The sequence below is a fragment of the Falco cherrug genome, chromosome 7, assembly GCF_023634085.1.
Source record: "Falco cherrug isolate bFalChe1 chromosome 7, bFalChe1.pri, whole genome shotgun sequence".
NCBI classification, from domain to species: Eukaryota; Metazoa; Chordata; class Aves; order Falconiformes; family Falconidae; genus Falco; species Falco cherrug.
In genome coordinates, this window is record NC_073703.1 from 31,006,917 (window position 1) to 31,022,940 (window position 16,024).

General features: G+C 39.3%; 1 protein-coding gene across 1 annotated transcript in view; it reads left to right on the forward strand.

Moving 5' to 3' along the window:
- The window catches only part of KCNH5 (potassium voltage-gated channel subfamily H member 5), a 160,206-nt gene that overhangs the window by 103,145 nt on the left and 41,037 nt on the right, over positions 1–16,024 (forward strand). Inside the window, exon 8 of the mRNA XM_055717136.1 lies at positions 4,414–4,613. Within this exon, the coding sequence (XP_055573111.1) occupies positions 4,414–4,613 (200 nt within the window). The remainder of the gene's footprint in view (positions 1–4,413; positions 4,614–16,024) is intronic.

Consider the following 16,024-nt stretch of genomic DNA (forward strand, 5'->3'; position numbering starts at 1 on the left):
TCAAATTGATCTCTATGAAAAGACTATGAAGTCTCTCTAAAACTGTTCCAGATTTACACACACAATTAAGTAAATGAATGCTGCATGACTGTAGGAACATAACAGGAAAGATCTGGAGAAATGCAAGTCATTAAAGAGAAGGTGAATAAATGCAGTTTGACCTAACCAGTCATTTCAAGAAATTGGGTAATTTTACCTTCAACCTTTGTCCCATCATAGAATCACAGAATGGTTTGGGTTGGAAGGGACCTTAAAGGCCATCTAGTTCCACCCCTCTGCCATGGGCAGGGACCCCTTCCAGCAGACCAGGTTGCTCCAAGCCCCATCCAGACTGGCCCTGAGCACCCCCAGGGATGGGGCATCCACTGCTGCTCTGGGCAGCCTGTGCCAGTGCCTCATCAACCTCACAGTGAGATTTTCTTCCTAATATCTAATGTAAATCTACCCTCTTTCAGTTTAAAGCCATTATCCCTTGTTCTATCTCTTCGTTTTCTTGTAAAAAGTCCCTCTCCAGCTTCCTTGTCGGCCCCTTTAGGTACCAGAAGGCTGCTACAAGGTCTCCCCGGAGCCTTCTCTTCTCCAGGCTCAACAACTCCTTTCTTGTAAACAGACTAAATTGAACTATAGAGTGTGTATATACCTTTAGAGATTTCTTTAGAGGTTGTTTAAATCCTTTTATTGTCAAGAGAGGTACAGTATTTTATTTCCTTCAGAAGCTCGTACAAATGATCTTTACTGCCAGTGCCACCTGCCAAACATAATGAAAATACAGCAAAAGTGAAATGCCCTCAGTCATACTCCTCTGCCATTTTTTTTTTTTTTTAATGTGAAGGGTAAGGTTCACACTTGGCACTTCAATATTTGCTCATTAAATAGGGGTGCTCTGAGAGATCTTTGTTTGTTAATTACAAGCACTAAGGGTCATTGATGGAAAGCCTTAGACGTTTTGAGGCTGAGAAAGGCAACAGCAGCGTTAGATGCTCGCCAGCATGTGCTTGTGTACGTGCCTGCATGTGTGCAACTGTGCACAGGGGATCCCACGTGCTCTGGAGGTGGTTGGTTCACTGAGCTGAGACACCTTTGCCAACTGAGGAGCAGATCTAGCTCACCTGTCTGTTTTGTCCCACCTCTGATGTATTTGCAGCTAATGCAATTATGCCAGCTTGAAGTTCAGTGGGGAAGAGCAAAGGCAGGTACCTTGTATTTTCAAGGGACCCTAACCTCTTCTCTTTAGACCCTCCCAAGCAGAGGACCCTTTCCCTGTAGAGGAGTGTCATAGCAGATGCAAATGCAATGCAAATAATTTTATTTATATATTTATTATTTCATTATCTGTGCAAACTTGTTTTGTTCCGTACCAAGACCTGCAAACCCATAAATACTAGTGGTTTTTTTAAAGTGACCCCCTTTTCTAGGTATCATATAGAGAACAGGGACGGGGGGTTGATTTGCAGAGAGGTGGATTTTCCATGTCAAATTATGAAAAATGTGCTGTCCCCAAAAAAACAGCCAACTGGTTCCAGCAGCTGCCAGCGGTGGCGTAGGGAAGCACCATGAGTGAGGATAGTCTTTGAGGCACAGCTTCAAAGCTGCAAAGATCTAAGGTTCCCTTTAAATGTTTGCCAGAGGCCCTCCATGCAGAAACCTGTAAGGGAAGTGGAATATTTAGATGTCTTTACCATTTCCAGTAGGAGACAAATGATTTCCAACCGAGGAATAATGCTGTTTTGCCTGTGCGCACTCTATCGCATGTAGGCTTGTGAATTCTGGTGTAGTGAGGTACTGTTGGGTAATGGTTTCAGCAATTTTGCAGGCTTAATCCAATGACTTATTCTGTCCTTTATTTCTTGAACAAACATAATCTTTTTAAGTAGAGTGTTCCAGGACCCCTATATTGGGAGATAAAGAACTACATTTTCTCTTCTGGCCGTGTGCTTTCTACAAATTGTCTCTACCAAAGAGCCATTTTTTTTGCAGAGGAGATAACATGTGCCAGTTGCTTCAGGCAAGCTGTTTTCACTATGGCATTCTTAGCTGTTTCCAGCCTGGCTGGTGTCAGAGTTGTATCTCTCTTTTCTCAGCCTTACAGAGCACTGTGCCACATTTCCAATCAGCGTGTCATCTGTGTCATTTGCATGGCCAGTTGTATGCATTGTAATTGCATGTGCAGTCTAGCTGTAGTTACAGGCTTGCATAAATTTTACTTATGCAGACAGGCAGTGTTCTGGGGACAGTTATGGCTTCTCTCTACATTTATAGTCACAGTAATTTGTATGTGCATCTAACATGAGAGGGCAAGACAAGAGATGTTGTACACTCACATACCTGATGAGCTGAGTTCATGATAAATCAACAACAGTTCTTCAGAAGGATAAGGGATGTTGCACTTAGAAGAAGTGATACTTCATCAAGTTTGTCCTACTACAAAAGTCCAAATGAGCAGAGAAAGCTGAAAAAAAGAAGAAAGAAAAAAGTCAGGTGGCATTCATCCATCTAGACTTTTTTATAGTTCACATACTCTTATACTGTGAGTGTTGATATGTAACTGAATGGATACAGAGGTAGAGAAAACCTTTCAGTGTGATATGATACAGCAATCAGTAAAGCAAGGAAAAAATCCTGCTCTTGCAAAAAGCTTTATTTCTGGACTTTACATACTGTATTGATCTGTTGTGTTTTCTAAAACCTGGTGTTCATCTTTGATGCACATTGTGTGACCTTGTTTGATATGATCTGGTGTGTTGAGATGGAAAATCCTAAGACTGATAAAACAATGAATGTCATATTTCTGATGAACTTCAGCATCTAATTTTTGCATGGATGTAGTAAAAAGCACCATGAGAAATGAAAGTAATTTTTTTCTTTTAGGAAACACCATGTTTCTTAAAAAATGCCACCTCTCAAATAGGGGGATGAACAATAGTAAATTAGTATGAAACAGTGGTAAATTAGTATGAAAAAAAGTGAGTTTTCTGGAATGAGGTAGAAATGTGTTGTGTAGAGGGAAGATATTATGCACCAAGAGATGGAAGGCATTTTTTCCTTTTGCAGTGGATTATTTCTTGCCATTTGTAGGCTGCAGTTGTTTTTCAAAAAAGCAATATGGAAATGCATAGCTGCATTCTGCTATAAAGTACCTCCGGGCAAAGATTATTAAAAATGTCAGGCACATTTCTGTGTATTTGATAATGTCAAGAGCAGAAATACTGCCACACATTGGTATTATGAGATATCAGAATAATTCTCTTTTCTGCAAAATCTGTAATACTGAATGGAAGGATGTCATTTTGGGCTTGCTTGCAAGCTTGTTTGGAGGAATAATTACATTGTAACTCAATAAGGCACCTTAAACTTGCTTGACTTTGAGCATCTTTCAGTCCACCACTAGTCAAGACAGAGCTAGTAAAGGTGTCCATTTCAGTTTTTGCTTAAATGCTTTGCCTAATGTAGGCTTCAGAAATTGACTGGTCTTCATCAAATAGTGCCCACTGTATTACACTTTTAATAGTACAGTGAGGTTGGTGCCTTTTTGGTTGGACAGGCTTACTTAAAACCTGTGATTTTCTTGAACATGAGAGGTCATTCTTTGGTGTTGCACAACTCAGCTGGCTGAGCATACCAGTAACGGTGGCATGTTTGGAAAGGGAGAATCAAGCTGGAAGAGAAGGTTTGAGGTAGTGCTTCCTACTCTGCTGTGTCCTTCTCCTGCCCTAGTAACATGCCCTCAACCAAGGGACTTTCTATTGTTCACTAATTGAATTTTTCTCCCTTTGGAATCATTAGTGATGGGCATCTAGAGTTGTCATGGCATACCCAAATCATCTGCTGGGGTTGGCTGTGAAATTGGGCTGTGAAATGCCACTCTGAATCTTTCTTGTGCGTATCTTGGCTGTGGACACAGGACCCCATTTGTGCAGATATCTTTGCCAGGCTTCCCAAGTTCCTTTATTCTCAGTTTCATTTCTTCTTTGGGACTGAGGCCATTCGCTACTCATAGAATGTGCAAGCTGAGTCAATGTTACAGGAGGTCCACATGATTCTTCGGATAGTGCCTTCAAGGTTTACTGGCATGCTGAAGCTAGATTTTAAAATTAGTTTGGATTAGTATAGGATATAAAGCTAAAATGCACCGGCTGTTTTTAAATAACTCCATGTGTGGACATTATCTGTATGACTGATTTTGTAAATTAATGCACACTGAGTAGCTGTATGAGCTGTGTGGGTAAATTCAGTAAATAACTTTGTACATGTATGTGTGTGAGAGTGTGTGCATAAATAGAAATTTTCAGTTTACGCCTTTGCATTTGCAATAATTTGTAACCGTACATAATTTTTTTTACATTATCCTTGAATTATGATTAGCATTTACTGGAGCATACATATTTATTTTTAATTACTTTTGGTTTTTTTCAGCTCTTCTTTATGCAACTATTTTTGGAAACGTCACCACCATTTTCCAGCAAATGTATGCCAACACCAACCGATACCATGAGATGCTGAACAATGTGAGAGATTTCCTAAAATTGTATCAAGTCCCCAAAGGCCTTAGTGAAAGAGTCATGGATTATATTGTCTCAACCTGGTCCATGTCTAAAGGAATTGACACAGAGAAGGTATGAGTACATGAGGTAACAATTTAGATAGGAAGAGTCCATTATGTACTTTCTTTGAAAGAGGACTGTATAACAGCATATAACTTACTAACAATTTCTTAACTGCATGCTGCTCCATTATTACGTTTTGTTTGGATCAAAAATAGGGATGTTTTAAAAAGGACTGTTTTGCTGCTTTCCAAATATGCCTTTATTTTTCATTATGGTGTATGTTTACTGCTTCCCAGTCTTACTCTGCCTAAATATTAAATAATTTTAATGTATTTAACTATTGAAATCAACGGGAAATTGGTCTTCAAATTTGTCCGAGAACATAATTTGGTGTCTAACCTACATCAGTACTAGTCAGAAAAGTATTGGCATCTGTGAGTTGCAGTGAAATGAGTTTGTTTGGCTTGGACCTATGCTGATGCCCAGGACATCGACATGTCCATCAGCATAATTAGTATAGGATTTAATGGCAGTAGAGATTGATCTCCTTGAGCTAAAATCTCTCGACTAGAACGTAAGGCCTTTGATAGGTAGATACAGAAAATGTGATGCTGCTGGCAGCCATGCAGGGTAGAAGTCCTACAGAACTTTAGCCCTCAGAAAGGACCGGTCATTTAAGTTTCTTCAAAAGCTGATTAAAGAAGAAGGTCGTCTTCGGAGAGTGATTCATTGTGTGCCAGGACAGACCATGTGAGTTGTCCTCAGTGCCTCTCTTTCTCCATGATATGTGCAGTAAGTCTGTATAGCCTTGGATATTTTAGAGAGCTGAAGTCAGATGGGAAGGTTTTCATCTGCAATACCTTGAGTGTAAGCAAGATATAACAGTTTTAGGTCTAGATTTTTGGTCAGTGGAGATCAGTGATGCTCCTGTGGCTTCTGTGGACCTGATATGCATCAGTTGAAATTAGGCTTTCAAGCTTCAGTTTCCATGAAGATTTCCCTCCTAAGAGCTTAAAAAGCAAGTGTCCAAGGGAGGGTGAGGAAGTTCATGGCAGATGAATATGTTAAAATGTCTAGTGCTTGCAGAGCTTTGAAGTTCTTGCTTCAGCTGAATCTAGTACAGAGTATGCAATGATGATGCAGCTTGTTCAGATATGCCAAGATGAGGTCGCTACACTGAAAAATATAGTCTTACATCATGCCAATGCAACAGCAGTTATCTTATTAATCATCTGCTGTGGAATATGGTTTACCATCACAAATACAACTATGTTAAGCAACAAAGATTTTGATTTCTTTGAATCTTGTGCTTCAGTATGCCACATTCTTTAATATGTTAACTTCTTATACACTAATACCCTAACTTCCCAATGCTGATTCATAGTGTTAAAAGTGAGCTTTTATGTTGTAAACTACTGTAAATGCATTCAGTCCTATTGTGTAATCTCAAAACCATGTGAAAATTCAACTTTCGTTTGCATTTATCTCCTTGCAGTTAAGCCAGATTCCTGTGTTATTCCACTACAGTTTCATTAAATTTTAATGATGCTTTGCAGTTAATTAGGAGAACCTATGCTTTAATTACTGAAATTTCCTTCCATAGTTTCCGCATGTCCGGTTTTATAGATTATAAAAATGCAGTTAGAGCCATAGTCTTCGACTCATGTTAAGCAGTGTTCTCTGGTCTGTAAGATAGTAGTGGCTGCTTAGCTAGATAATTAATACGGCTGTAAAATCTGTGACTTAGGTTTTTAACAATTTTCCCTTGGTAAAGACTTGCCTAAACTTAGGCCTGGATCCAAAACCTATTTAAAACAGTGGAAGGATTTCAGGAACCTCCGCATCTGGACATCTGTAGTTGCATCTAATCAAACTTCCCAGAAAAGTCCATGTTACAGAAGAACAGAGGCAAGATAAACGTAAGAACTTGAGCACCGGTTTGAATATTTTGGTATTTTGTATCCCTTACAGCCTGCAAGTCTGCAAAAGCAACAGCACCAGCGGCCTGTAGTGCCCGCACTGAGCATCCCTGTGTCTGTACAAGTGTAAGGATCGGGCAGTTTGCTTTCAGCTGCAGAACCTTAGCCAAAGTCAGGATTTGTTTTGGCAAAGGGTGGAAAGCTGTGTCATAGCCAGGCAGCTTTCCTACCTTTGTCTCCACTCAGGAAGGTGTTTTGATGTGCTTCACCAAAACAAATGAGAAAACGTTGTAAATCCCAGCTGAAAAATTATAGAAACAGTGGTACAGTCCCAGAGACTAGCCATGTAGGGTGGATCGTGTCTCTTGCATTAGTTCCTTCATTACCCCTTCAAGCCCTGTTGTAAGACCCTCTGCATTTAAATTGAATCCTTCTGTACTAAGCCTAGAGCAGAAAATGGATGGGAGTGCACTGTAGGGACCTCCAAGGTACACAGGCTTAAGTCAGATTTATTACTGGTAGACACAGTGGGGCTAGTGGGGCTATATTGCACCTGCAGGTGAGCTGCTAAATCCAGAGAGTGCTCCAGCATAGGTTGGAATAGGGGATTATTATCCCAGGTCTTGAATTGCTTCTCTGCACTGCTTTGGCTGACAGCCTGGACGTGACCTTAGGGGTTTCTTCCAGTCTAGTTTTCAAAGCTCCAGTAATGCGATTCTGACCAGTCTGTTGTCTGGATATCTTTGCATCACATGATTTCCCATTCTGCATAATTTTTATGAACTTTTCAATAAGCTTCTTTTTATCTTGCAAAACACGTGTGCTCATGACACATGATAATTAGTGAGGAATTTCTCAACTTTTCAGTTTCCATCAGACAGCTCAGTTTCCATCATCCAAGGATGTTTTTCAACCTAACATACAGCATTACATCCTAAACTGTTCCAAATATATCTGCATTGTCACACTGGAATGTGTTTTGCAACATCATTTGCCACAAATTTGTAACACGTTTCATTCAGTCACTCAGCATGTTGAAATGGCTTTGTTTTGAAATCCAAATTCAAAGAACAAGAAGGTTAATGTACTAACAAAGAATGAAATTTCTTATATGAGTGTTACAGTAGGTTCCTATAGTGATGAACAATCCTAGCAATTTGGTGGAGTAAAAATAAACACGTGTGTGTGTTTGATAATTAAAGATTTTAATATGCTTGGAATTAAAATATAAGTTAATAACTTGATTGGAATTACTGCTGCTTAACCTGTGTAGATTTGTTGAGTCAGATCTCAAATATCTGTCCTTGAATGACACATTCAATGTGTAGTCCCAAAGAAGATCCTGACGAAAACTGGTAAGGATAAGTTCTTAGACAGTAACTGAAGGCAAAGTGGAGGACAGCATGGAGGAAATTAAATGAAGATCTAATCCCTGCTGCTCATGAGAGCAAGCTGCCCCAAACAGAATTTTGTCTTAAATTCCCAGTCTGTTGTCCTTGTATGTGTAAGAGGACTTGTTCTGTCACACTGAAGTGATGGTGCCTTAAGCACACAGTCCTGGCTTCCCGCTTCTCCTTAGGAATAGCTCATCTTCAAATCCTGTCTTCAAACCACAGCACTTCAGCCCGTCTCTGAGTGTTCACAAATAAGGAATTAACAATGACACTAAAAGCATTAGCATATTTATTATTATTACTTAAGGAGAAGCAAGTGGCCTCTGATCCATAATCTTAAATCACTTAAACATGAGAGCCCTCCTCTGACAGCTGGGATGATATATGTAATACATGCACATGGACTCATCTCCTGGTGTAACAGTGGCTCAAACAAGATGGATTTTTTTTTTTTATGTTTAATGCTACAGGTTTCAGGGTTATTAATCTAATAATGAGCAGAGCTAAAAACATTACAAAACTAAGAAGCCTTTGTATACTAAACAGTATTTCTCATCCAGCAGAACCTATTTTTTTGAGAGGCAGTACATTCTCTGTATATGACCATTTTTAAGCAGTTGAAAAAAATCCTTACAGTAATAATTTGATATATGAAACACACACTGAATTCAAGTCTCTTAGTTTTTATTGAAATCTCTAGGCAGCAAATGAAAAATTTATAGATATTAGCTTTTCTATAAGAAATAGGTCATTATACATGAAAGCAGAACAACCATTAACTAACGCGCAGATGTCTCAAGGTCTCATCTAATCATAATGTTCTGAAATGTCAGTAAAACCCAAAGATTTTCTCTTCTTGGCCTCTCTGCTGTTGTGTGGCTTAGGATTTGCTCAGAAAGCAATTAAATAAATGTCTATCATGTTTTAACAGTCGATTCCTTCAGAAATGCCATAGGTTGAAATAGAAAGAAAGGCGTCTATTTAGTCTCAACCTAAGCGTCAGTGGCGATTCGAATAATGAGAGCCAATTCCACATTGCAATGACTGAAATGGAAATCATGGGAAAATAACAACAGTATCAAAACTATTCACTGCTGGTCCACTAAGCTTTCATACAGGAGAGATGGGTTTATGGTAAATAGACAGAGGTTGTAACTTTATTAAACATTAATCTACAGAAGGACAGTGCAGTTTAGTTGTGTTGGCCGTTAATAAGATCTTCAAGAGCTGTAGTAATAATTATTGATACCCTGAGACAAACAGGGGACTCAGGCTGCCATTCCTACGGTGTACCATCACAGTCACATAGAGGTGTCTGTAAGTGCTGGCTGGATTTCCTCGTGGATGACCGGGGTAGAAGGCTTCCAAGCTTCGTGGCCAAAGAGAACTTCTACAAGGTTAGGTGTGTCAGCTACATACAATTCCCTGCTGAGGAGGGAAGGTAAAAATCGTTTGGACAAGTATTTTTGTTTCGTTGTAGAGGCGGGGTTGTTGGTCGTTCCTTGCAGATCGGGACGAGGTGAACAAGAAGTCTTCCCTCACCTCACAGAGCTGAGCTAGGACCAGGTACAGTTGCAATCCACGGTTCTTTGGAGAGTGGGATGCAGGAGATACGGTCAGGGTCTCACTGCCCTTCACATGGGTCCAAGAGCGAGGCCTGTGCACCAGTGGGGCTTTCTGTTTCACCTTTATGGATGGTATGGATTATTTACCTGCTGTATGCACTGTCTAGAGCCAGGAAAGATTATCCACAATTATCTCTGCCTCTTGGATATGTTCATCTTGGGATTGATATGGATTAAACTATGAACCTGTCATGCTTGAGGAGATGCCAGGGCTACGGAGCAGCTCATGAGCTTATTTCCTGGGGGAATAGTAAGTACCCGAGTGGATGGGTCGGGCATTTTCCTGCACGCTGCCACCAAGGGGATGGAGCTGACAGAGGGGCTGTCAGTTCCAAAGACCACATCTAGGGAAAGGTCTTCTCCAGATCTGTTTTCTTAATGCTTTCACCCTTGAATGTCTTTACGTAATGCTGCATGTTAGAAAATAAAGACACCTCCAGAAGAAGCACAAAAGCATTGATCGACTTCATTCTTCCAAGGGTGACCTTTGTGCCAGAAGTTGTCGCTCCAAAAAATGTTGACTTGAGAGATTCTTTGATGTATGCCATATTCTTTCTGATGTTTATTTTTCTTTTATCTAAAAAGTTGATTTTTAATGATAGAATTCCCTGTAGTCTGCTGTCCTTTGTCCCATAGGAAGGTCATGTAATGGTCGTGCTTGGGATAGTTATGATAGCAAAACTGAAAACAATAAAACCTTCAACTGTACAACCATTAGCCAACGTGGGATCTGCTCCTTTGAGTCATCGTTCAATCTTACTAGTGTGCCACACTTTTCAGTGCGTTAGACAAACCAGCAGGCCCCATGCTGGGGAACTACTTGATTCCTTAAAACACATGGTGATGCCGCTCATCTTCCCCTGGTTTTCAGACCCTTAGCCAGATTCTGCCTGTCTTGACAATGCTGAATTTAATGTAATCTAGAGGCAATTTCTAGGGATTTTTGAATGGCTCTAACACTTGTTACTCAGTTTAAAAAGTTATTTTTGTTACTATACCACTAGATCTAATCATTTTGATCGCTGGTTCAGCTCACGTATTGTTAATAATAAAATGAGCCAAACTCAGCCTATTAGACTTGATTTTCAGATCTTAATTTCTGAGTGTGTAAATCCAAGTGACCTTGGATTTTAGTGCAATTAAAGCAGAGCACACCATTGCTGCTGAAATTCAATTCTTAGTGCCAAGATACTCAGTGATATATTAAAGATTACCCTAATGCATGGAGGGTTAATAACTGCTCAGTTCCATACATCATCTTTGAGTTACTTAGAAAATTACCTGATTATTACAGGAAAACGCTCTGTGATTTGCCAATAAGTTGGGTTTTTACCTTTGTCTCTTTGGCCTCCGTCCAGTGCCAGATGTAACACTTTCAGCCAGGTCTGCAAAAGAATTCAACACTCAAATGAGCCAAATCCTTCTAAAAATCTAAATAACTTCGTCAGATGCCTGGAGGGTGTTGTGGTTTTTTTGAAAGAACTGACCTTGATTATGACTGCTGAACATGTCTGAAAATCCAGAGTGGCCTTTCTCCACAAAATAGAGCGAGTTATCTGTGGTTTATAACTGGTTAGAAGTTGGAGGAGTTTATTTTGTTTATTGTCAAAGCTTATACTTTTTAGTATCTCCAATATTTGTTACAGGTTTTCATTTAGGAAATAGTCCTTGTTATTCCATCACTAAGACTGTCTGAGCTCTCTCCTTGTGTATCAGTCAATATATCCCCTAGCTCCAACCCCGAGAAAGTGAGAAGCCTGCATGCTGAAAGGGAATTGCAGACAGAATGTTCATGATTCACTGGCCTCTGCCCTTTTTGTTAACAAGTCTTAACAGATTCTGTAATATTTGCTAAGCCATCCAGTAGTGTTTTCCAGTTGAGATATTTTTTTTTATTATTTATTAAATACCCAATCCCATCCTAAAAGATATTTTTTGGACACACTCTTGATCTGTTCAGGTTTTGTTTTGATTCATTTGCTTTTCTTTGAGTTCTTTATAATCTCTGCTCTCTGTAGAGTTCTTCGAGCTGTTTGAGGGGCTTATCTTAAACTGCATGAGCATGCCAAGGAAATGGATGGGAGAGGAAAAAATTATCAGATGGAACCTCCCTGGGAACTTTATTCCCCCTATTAGAGATGTTGAGCTGAAAAGAGAGTGAGATGCTTTGTGCCAGTTCCCCATGAGTCATTCAGAGCTGGTTACTGCCTTTCTGAATCTCTAGCAGCAACCACAAGCTTTTCACTCACCACCAGCACTTTACATATGCTATAGGGTACTCTAGAGATGACAGCGGCGCTGAATCTCTGCATTGGGTGTCGTTGTGTTGGGGTTTGTCTCAGCTGGGTGCCAGGTGATGATGGCAGAGCTCAGCAGTTGGCTTATACTGACTTTGAGGAGGTTTAATTTTCTGTGCAGAGAAGGGAAGCGATAAATGTTATTCTGTGCTTTACTTTCTCTCTCAGCTTTGTAGTGGTTCAGGTCTTTGTGGATACATGGATACTGTTCATGTGCGGCATGGAGCCTTGCTCCTTTGCTGGTAGAAACACAGCTTATACAGCCAGTGAAGATTTTCCTCTGGGTAGAATTTGTCTTTCTCCTCTGATTTTGCATTGAAGCATAGCAGGTTCTGCTCTTTCATGTTGCTTGGATGCATATGGGAAAGCTGACTGCGAAGTCTGTGGCTACAGATTTATTACGGAGCAACTTCTGTAGCGGTAGAAGCACCTGGTCCCTGCAGACTGCGTGCTCCAAGTAGTGTGCTCCAAACCCATCAGATAGTAAAGCATTGCAGTCAGCAGCCTTAATATCCTGTCTTGCTTATAAACTGCAGGTTTCACTGAGAAAGGTCTTGAGTCTCTAAGGAAATTTCCTCTTCAGAAATTTGTCTTGGTGGTTTTGATATGCTGCTGAAAGAATACACAGGCTAGAACAAATGTCCCAGCTGAACTTTGGTTCTAATAACAAGAGGTGTTGGAGGCATTTCCTTAACAGGGAAACAGCAGATTGAGTGTTACAGGATATCCTTTACCTTAAATTAAATTTCTCTTCTACACCCATGTGTGTGCATTTGTACAACATATGGACTCACATACAACCATGTTGCTACTAGTTTGTATCTTTTTAGTTGCATGCTGCCTTAAAAATGCTGAGATCTCAGTAAGAGCATTTCACAGTAAGAATGTTGAAGTCTTGTATTACCAATAAGGGATTGTTTTCAGAAGAATATCTGAATTTGAAGTACTCATTTTCTGCTCTTAGGATCTTTGGACTATTTATCATTAGCTTCCAAATGCTTCTGTGTGATCCTATATCACATTGTGTCTTTTATGGAAGCAGGAAAATTACTACATACTGTAATCTGTGTCACCAACAACACCTTTCTACAGTGCAACTAATAGAGTAGCTGGTGGCATCTGTGAGACTCCTTCTGAATTCATGATGTTGGTATTTGTAAACGCAAAAAGAAGTGCTGCAAAGTCAGGTTGGAGTTTATGAAGTCCTGTGCTTGGAGCATACAGTAAACACATAGCTGAAAATTAAGATTGTCTGTCTTTGCTCTTTTTTCCCCGACGTGCATCTACATTTATCTTTATCAGTCAAAGCTCCTTTGACAAATCTTTTAATATCAAGTATTTCTTTTAGTTGTCATCTGTTTCGTTTTCTGTTCTTAGTGCTTGCAGTGTAGCAGACAAGAAAATTGAAATAAAGAATATTTTTTCCTGGCTAACTCTTGGAGCGTTACTCCTTTACTGCTGTACTAGTTGATAAGGGATATCTCCATATATCTCCATACAGTAATGTGTCATTAGGAGAATCACTTTATCATGACATCAGAAAATTCCTGAATTATGCTTTCTAAGACTGGCTTTTTCTGTGCAATGTAATTTTTTCTGTCTCTCCATATTAACAGTGTGTGATGATAGATATGTTTGTTGTGTCTGTAAAAAGAGTAATGCATTGAGTGCTCACTTTTAATACTCTGTATTTAACTCTGTATTTGTGAGGAAACAGTATACTGCTTTGCATCCAAGTGGCGTTTATTCTTGAGGGACACAACTGATTTACACTCCAAAAAACAAAGGGTCCCGGAACATCTCCGAATCTACAGTAACAATCTCTGAAATAGTTTAACCCATTTTTCCCGCAGTTTGGAAGCTTAAAAGATAAAATTTGGAAATCAGTCATGTATGAATACACACATTTTTCTTAAGAGCAGTGTTTGAGGATTCATCGCTCATGGCCTTGTTAAGTCAAAAGCACTTGCATTACTGATAGTATTAAAGGGATCTAAAAAACTTTTAACCATGATTTAGGCCCAAGAGTAGATAAAAATGTTAAAAGTCATCAATCATGATAGGAAAGAAGGCAGGATTTTTCATAAAATTACTATTGAGAAGAAGAAAGATGGCATGTTTCTATTTTATTATAACAAAGACAAGCTTTCTGTTTGATCCAGAAGTAGGGCTGAGTTGAAACAATCACTCAAAAATAATTTTTGTTTTTTACCGGAAAAACTAAGGGGTGTCTATATTTCTAATGGCAAATGGAATGACTCAGGTAAGTATCAGTTTGTAAAATTGGCAGTTGCCCCTAATAAAATTATGGAAATGTGATATGGGATGTGGTCAACAGTGATTCAGACAAGACATTACTAAAGCAAATGATGGTTTATGGAGAATGTGTCTTGTCAAATGTGTTTAATACTAATTTTTATGATAAAACAACCTTATGCAGGGTATTTTAATGTGTTCTGTACAACATTTTGTTACAGAAAGATAGCATTAAGCCAAACTGACTTATTCTGTGTTAAATGACATAAAAAGTAATTATCTGGTAGATCTGGGAAGGTTGTAGCAAGTCAGAAAATCTCATGCTATGGGAAAGCTGCCAAAGAGATACTGTGCTTCGTAGTGTTAGGCACAAGAAGCATCATCTCTCTTGTTTATTCAAGATGAGATTGAGAGATGACCTGGTTGTATTCTATAAACACCTACATGTGGAAGATTTTTCCAATGATTGCAGATCTTTTATCTGAGCAACATGAGATCCTCTGGCTCTTGGCTGACATTTTTTTTAAAAAATCAGTTCAGAAACAGCACGTGTTTTAAAAGAGAGAGTAGCTGTTGATTAGAATGACTACCCTGTATCATTTGGAAACATTAAATCAAGGCTATAATTTCACCAAGTATTCTGGGTTTGATATGAAAATTATAAGTGCAGGAGGTTAGTGCAGCTGGCTGCAGTAGCCCCTTCTAGCCTCAGGTTGTCATAATACTGAGGATAGGAGAATAACTTCTACTTCACCTTTTTGCATTCATTATATCTTTGACTGCAAAGGAGCTCTGATCTATTGATACAAGAAATGGAATAAATGTTATTATTAAATTAGAAATTGTTGATTATTTTCCCATTCTACGCTTTAGGGCCTTTAGTAATACTGAACAGTAATATGTTTTATACCTCTTCTGCATTAAACAGAAATGAAAGTCGTGGCTTCACTTCAATATTAATATGACCGTTTGCCTCAAAGCTTAGGTAGGGTTACCAGAGTCTCCCCCGTTTGCTAATATTCAACAGTCAACACATTGACCCCATGTCCCTGTCTCTCACACTGCCTGCAGAGCCAGCTGCCAGATTAATTCTGTACAGTAAGAAATTAATCAGTACTATTGATCTGCAGCCTTCTTTGTATGAGACTTCCAGAGTGCTCTTAATCTCACGCCCTTTTCTGTTATTTATTATAGGAAAAGTTTAAAAGGTTTTACATGTTTCTCAGTGCAATTAGCTACCATGCATTTTAGGGTTCTAAGGACATTAGTGTGTCTGGGAGGATGTGCAAATATTAAACACATGGTTTACAAACCTAAGAAGACCCACAGGTTTTCACTTTCTTTCTTCAGGTGTATTTGTGTTACTGTTTCAATAGGGAAAGCTATTTAAGGTAAGAAATTAATTGAAGATCTTATTTAATTGATCCACTGTGAAGACATCTTCATTTTCACAGCACAGTTTTTCACTCACCTTTACTTCACATTTCATAAAGGTTTCATATATTACTTTCTTTTTGCTCTGATCTCAAGATCTTTGGATTTTCTAGTCTGTAAGCCCTCCAGGGCAGGTTACTTATTGTATGTCTGTACGGCACTGAGAGTAAACCCTTGGTGTGTTTGGATACGTGTCGGTAAGTGGTCATCTACGTAAAGACTTTTGAAGACTAGGTTTTCTCGATGTGAGCAAAATGTGTTTTCTATTGTGAAATTTTCTATTGGTCCGTCTTTGCATGTCTTCAAGCTCCTTCAGCTCTGAGCGTCCATTCTGTGCTCCTGCAGGGATTGAGCGTAGCAGCGGGCGGATAGTCTGGGCAACAAGTCTGGAGGGATATCCACAAACAGGACATAGTAGTGCCACCTGCAATTATGGAAAAAAAGTGTGAAAACTGCTAGGAATGAGAACAGTGTTACAGAATAGTCCCTTCTTCCACATGACCCTTTCAGCTGCAGTGAAAGCAGTAGATGGGTAGAGAAAGACTACCCCAATTC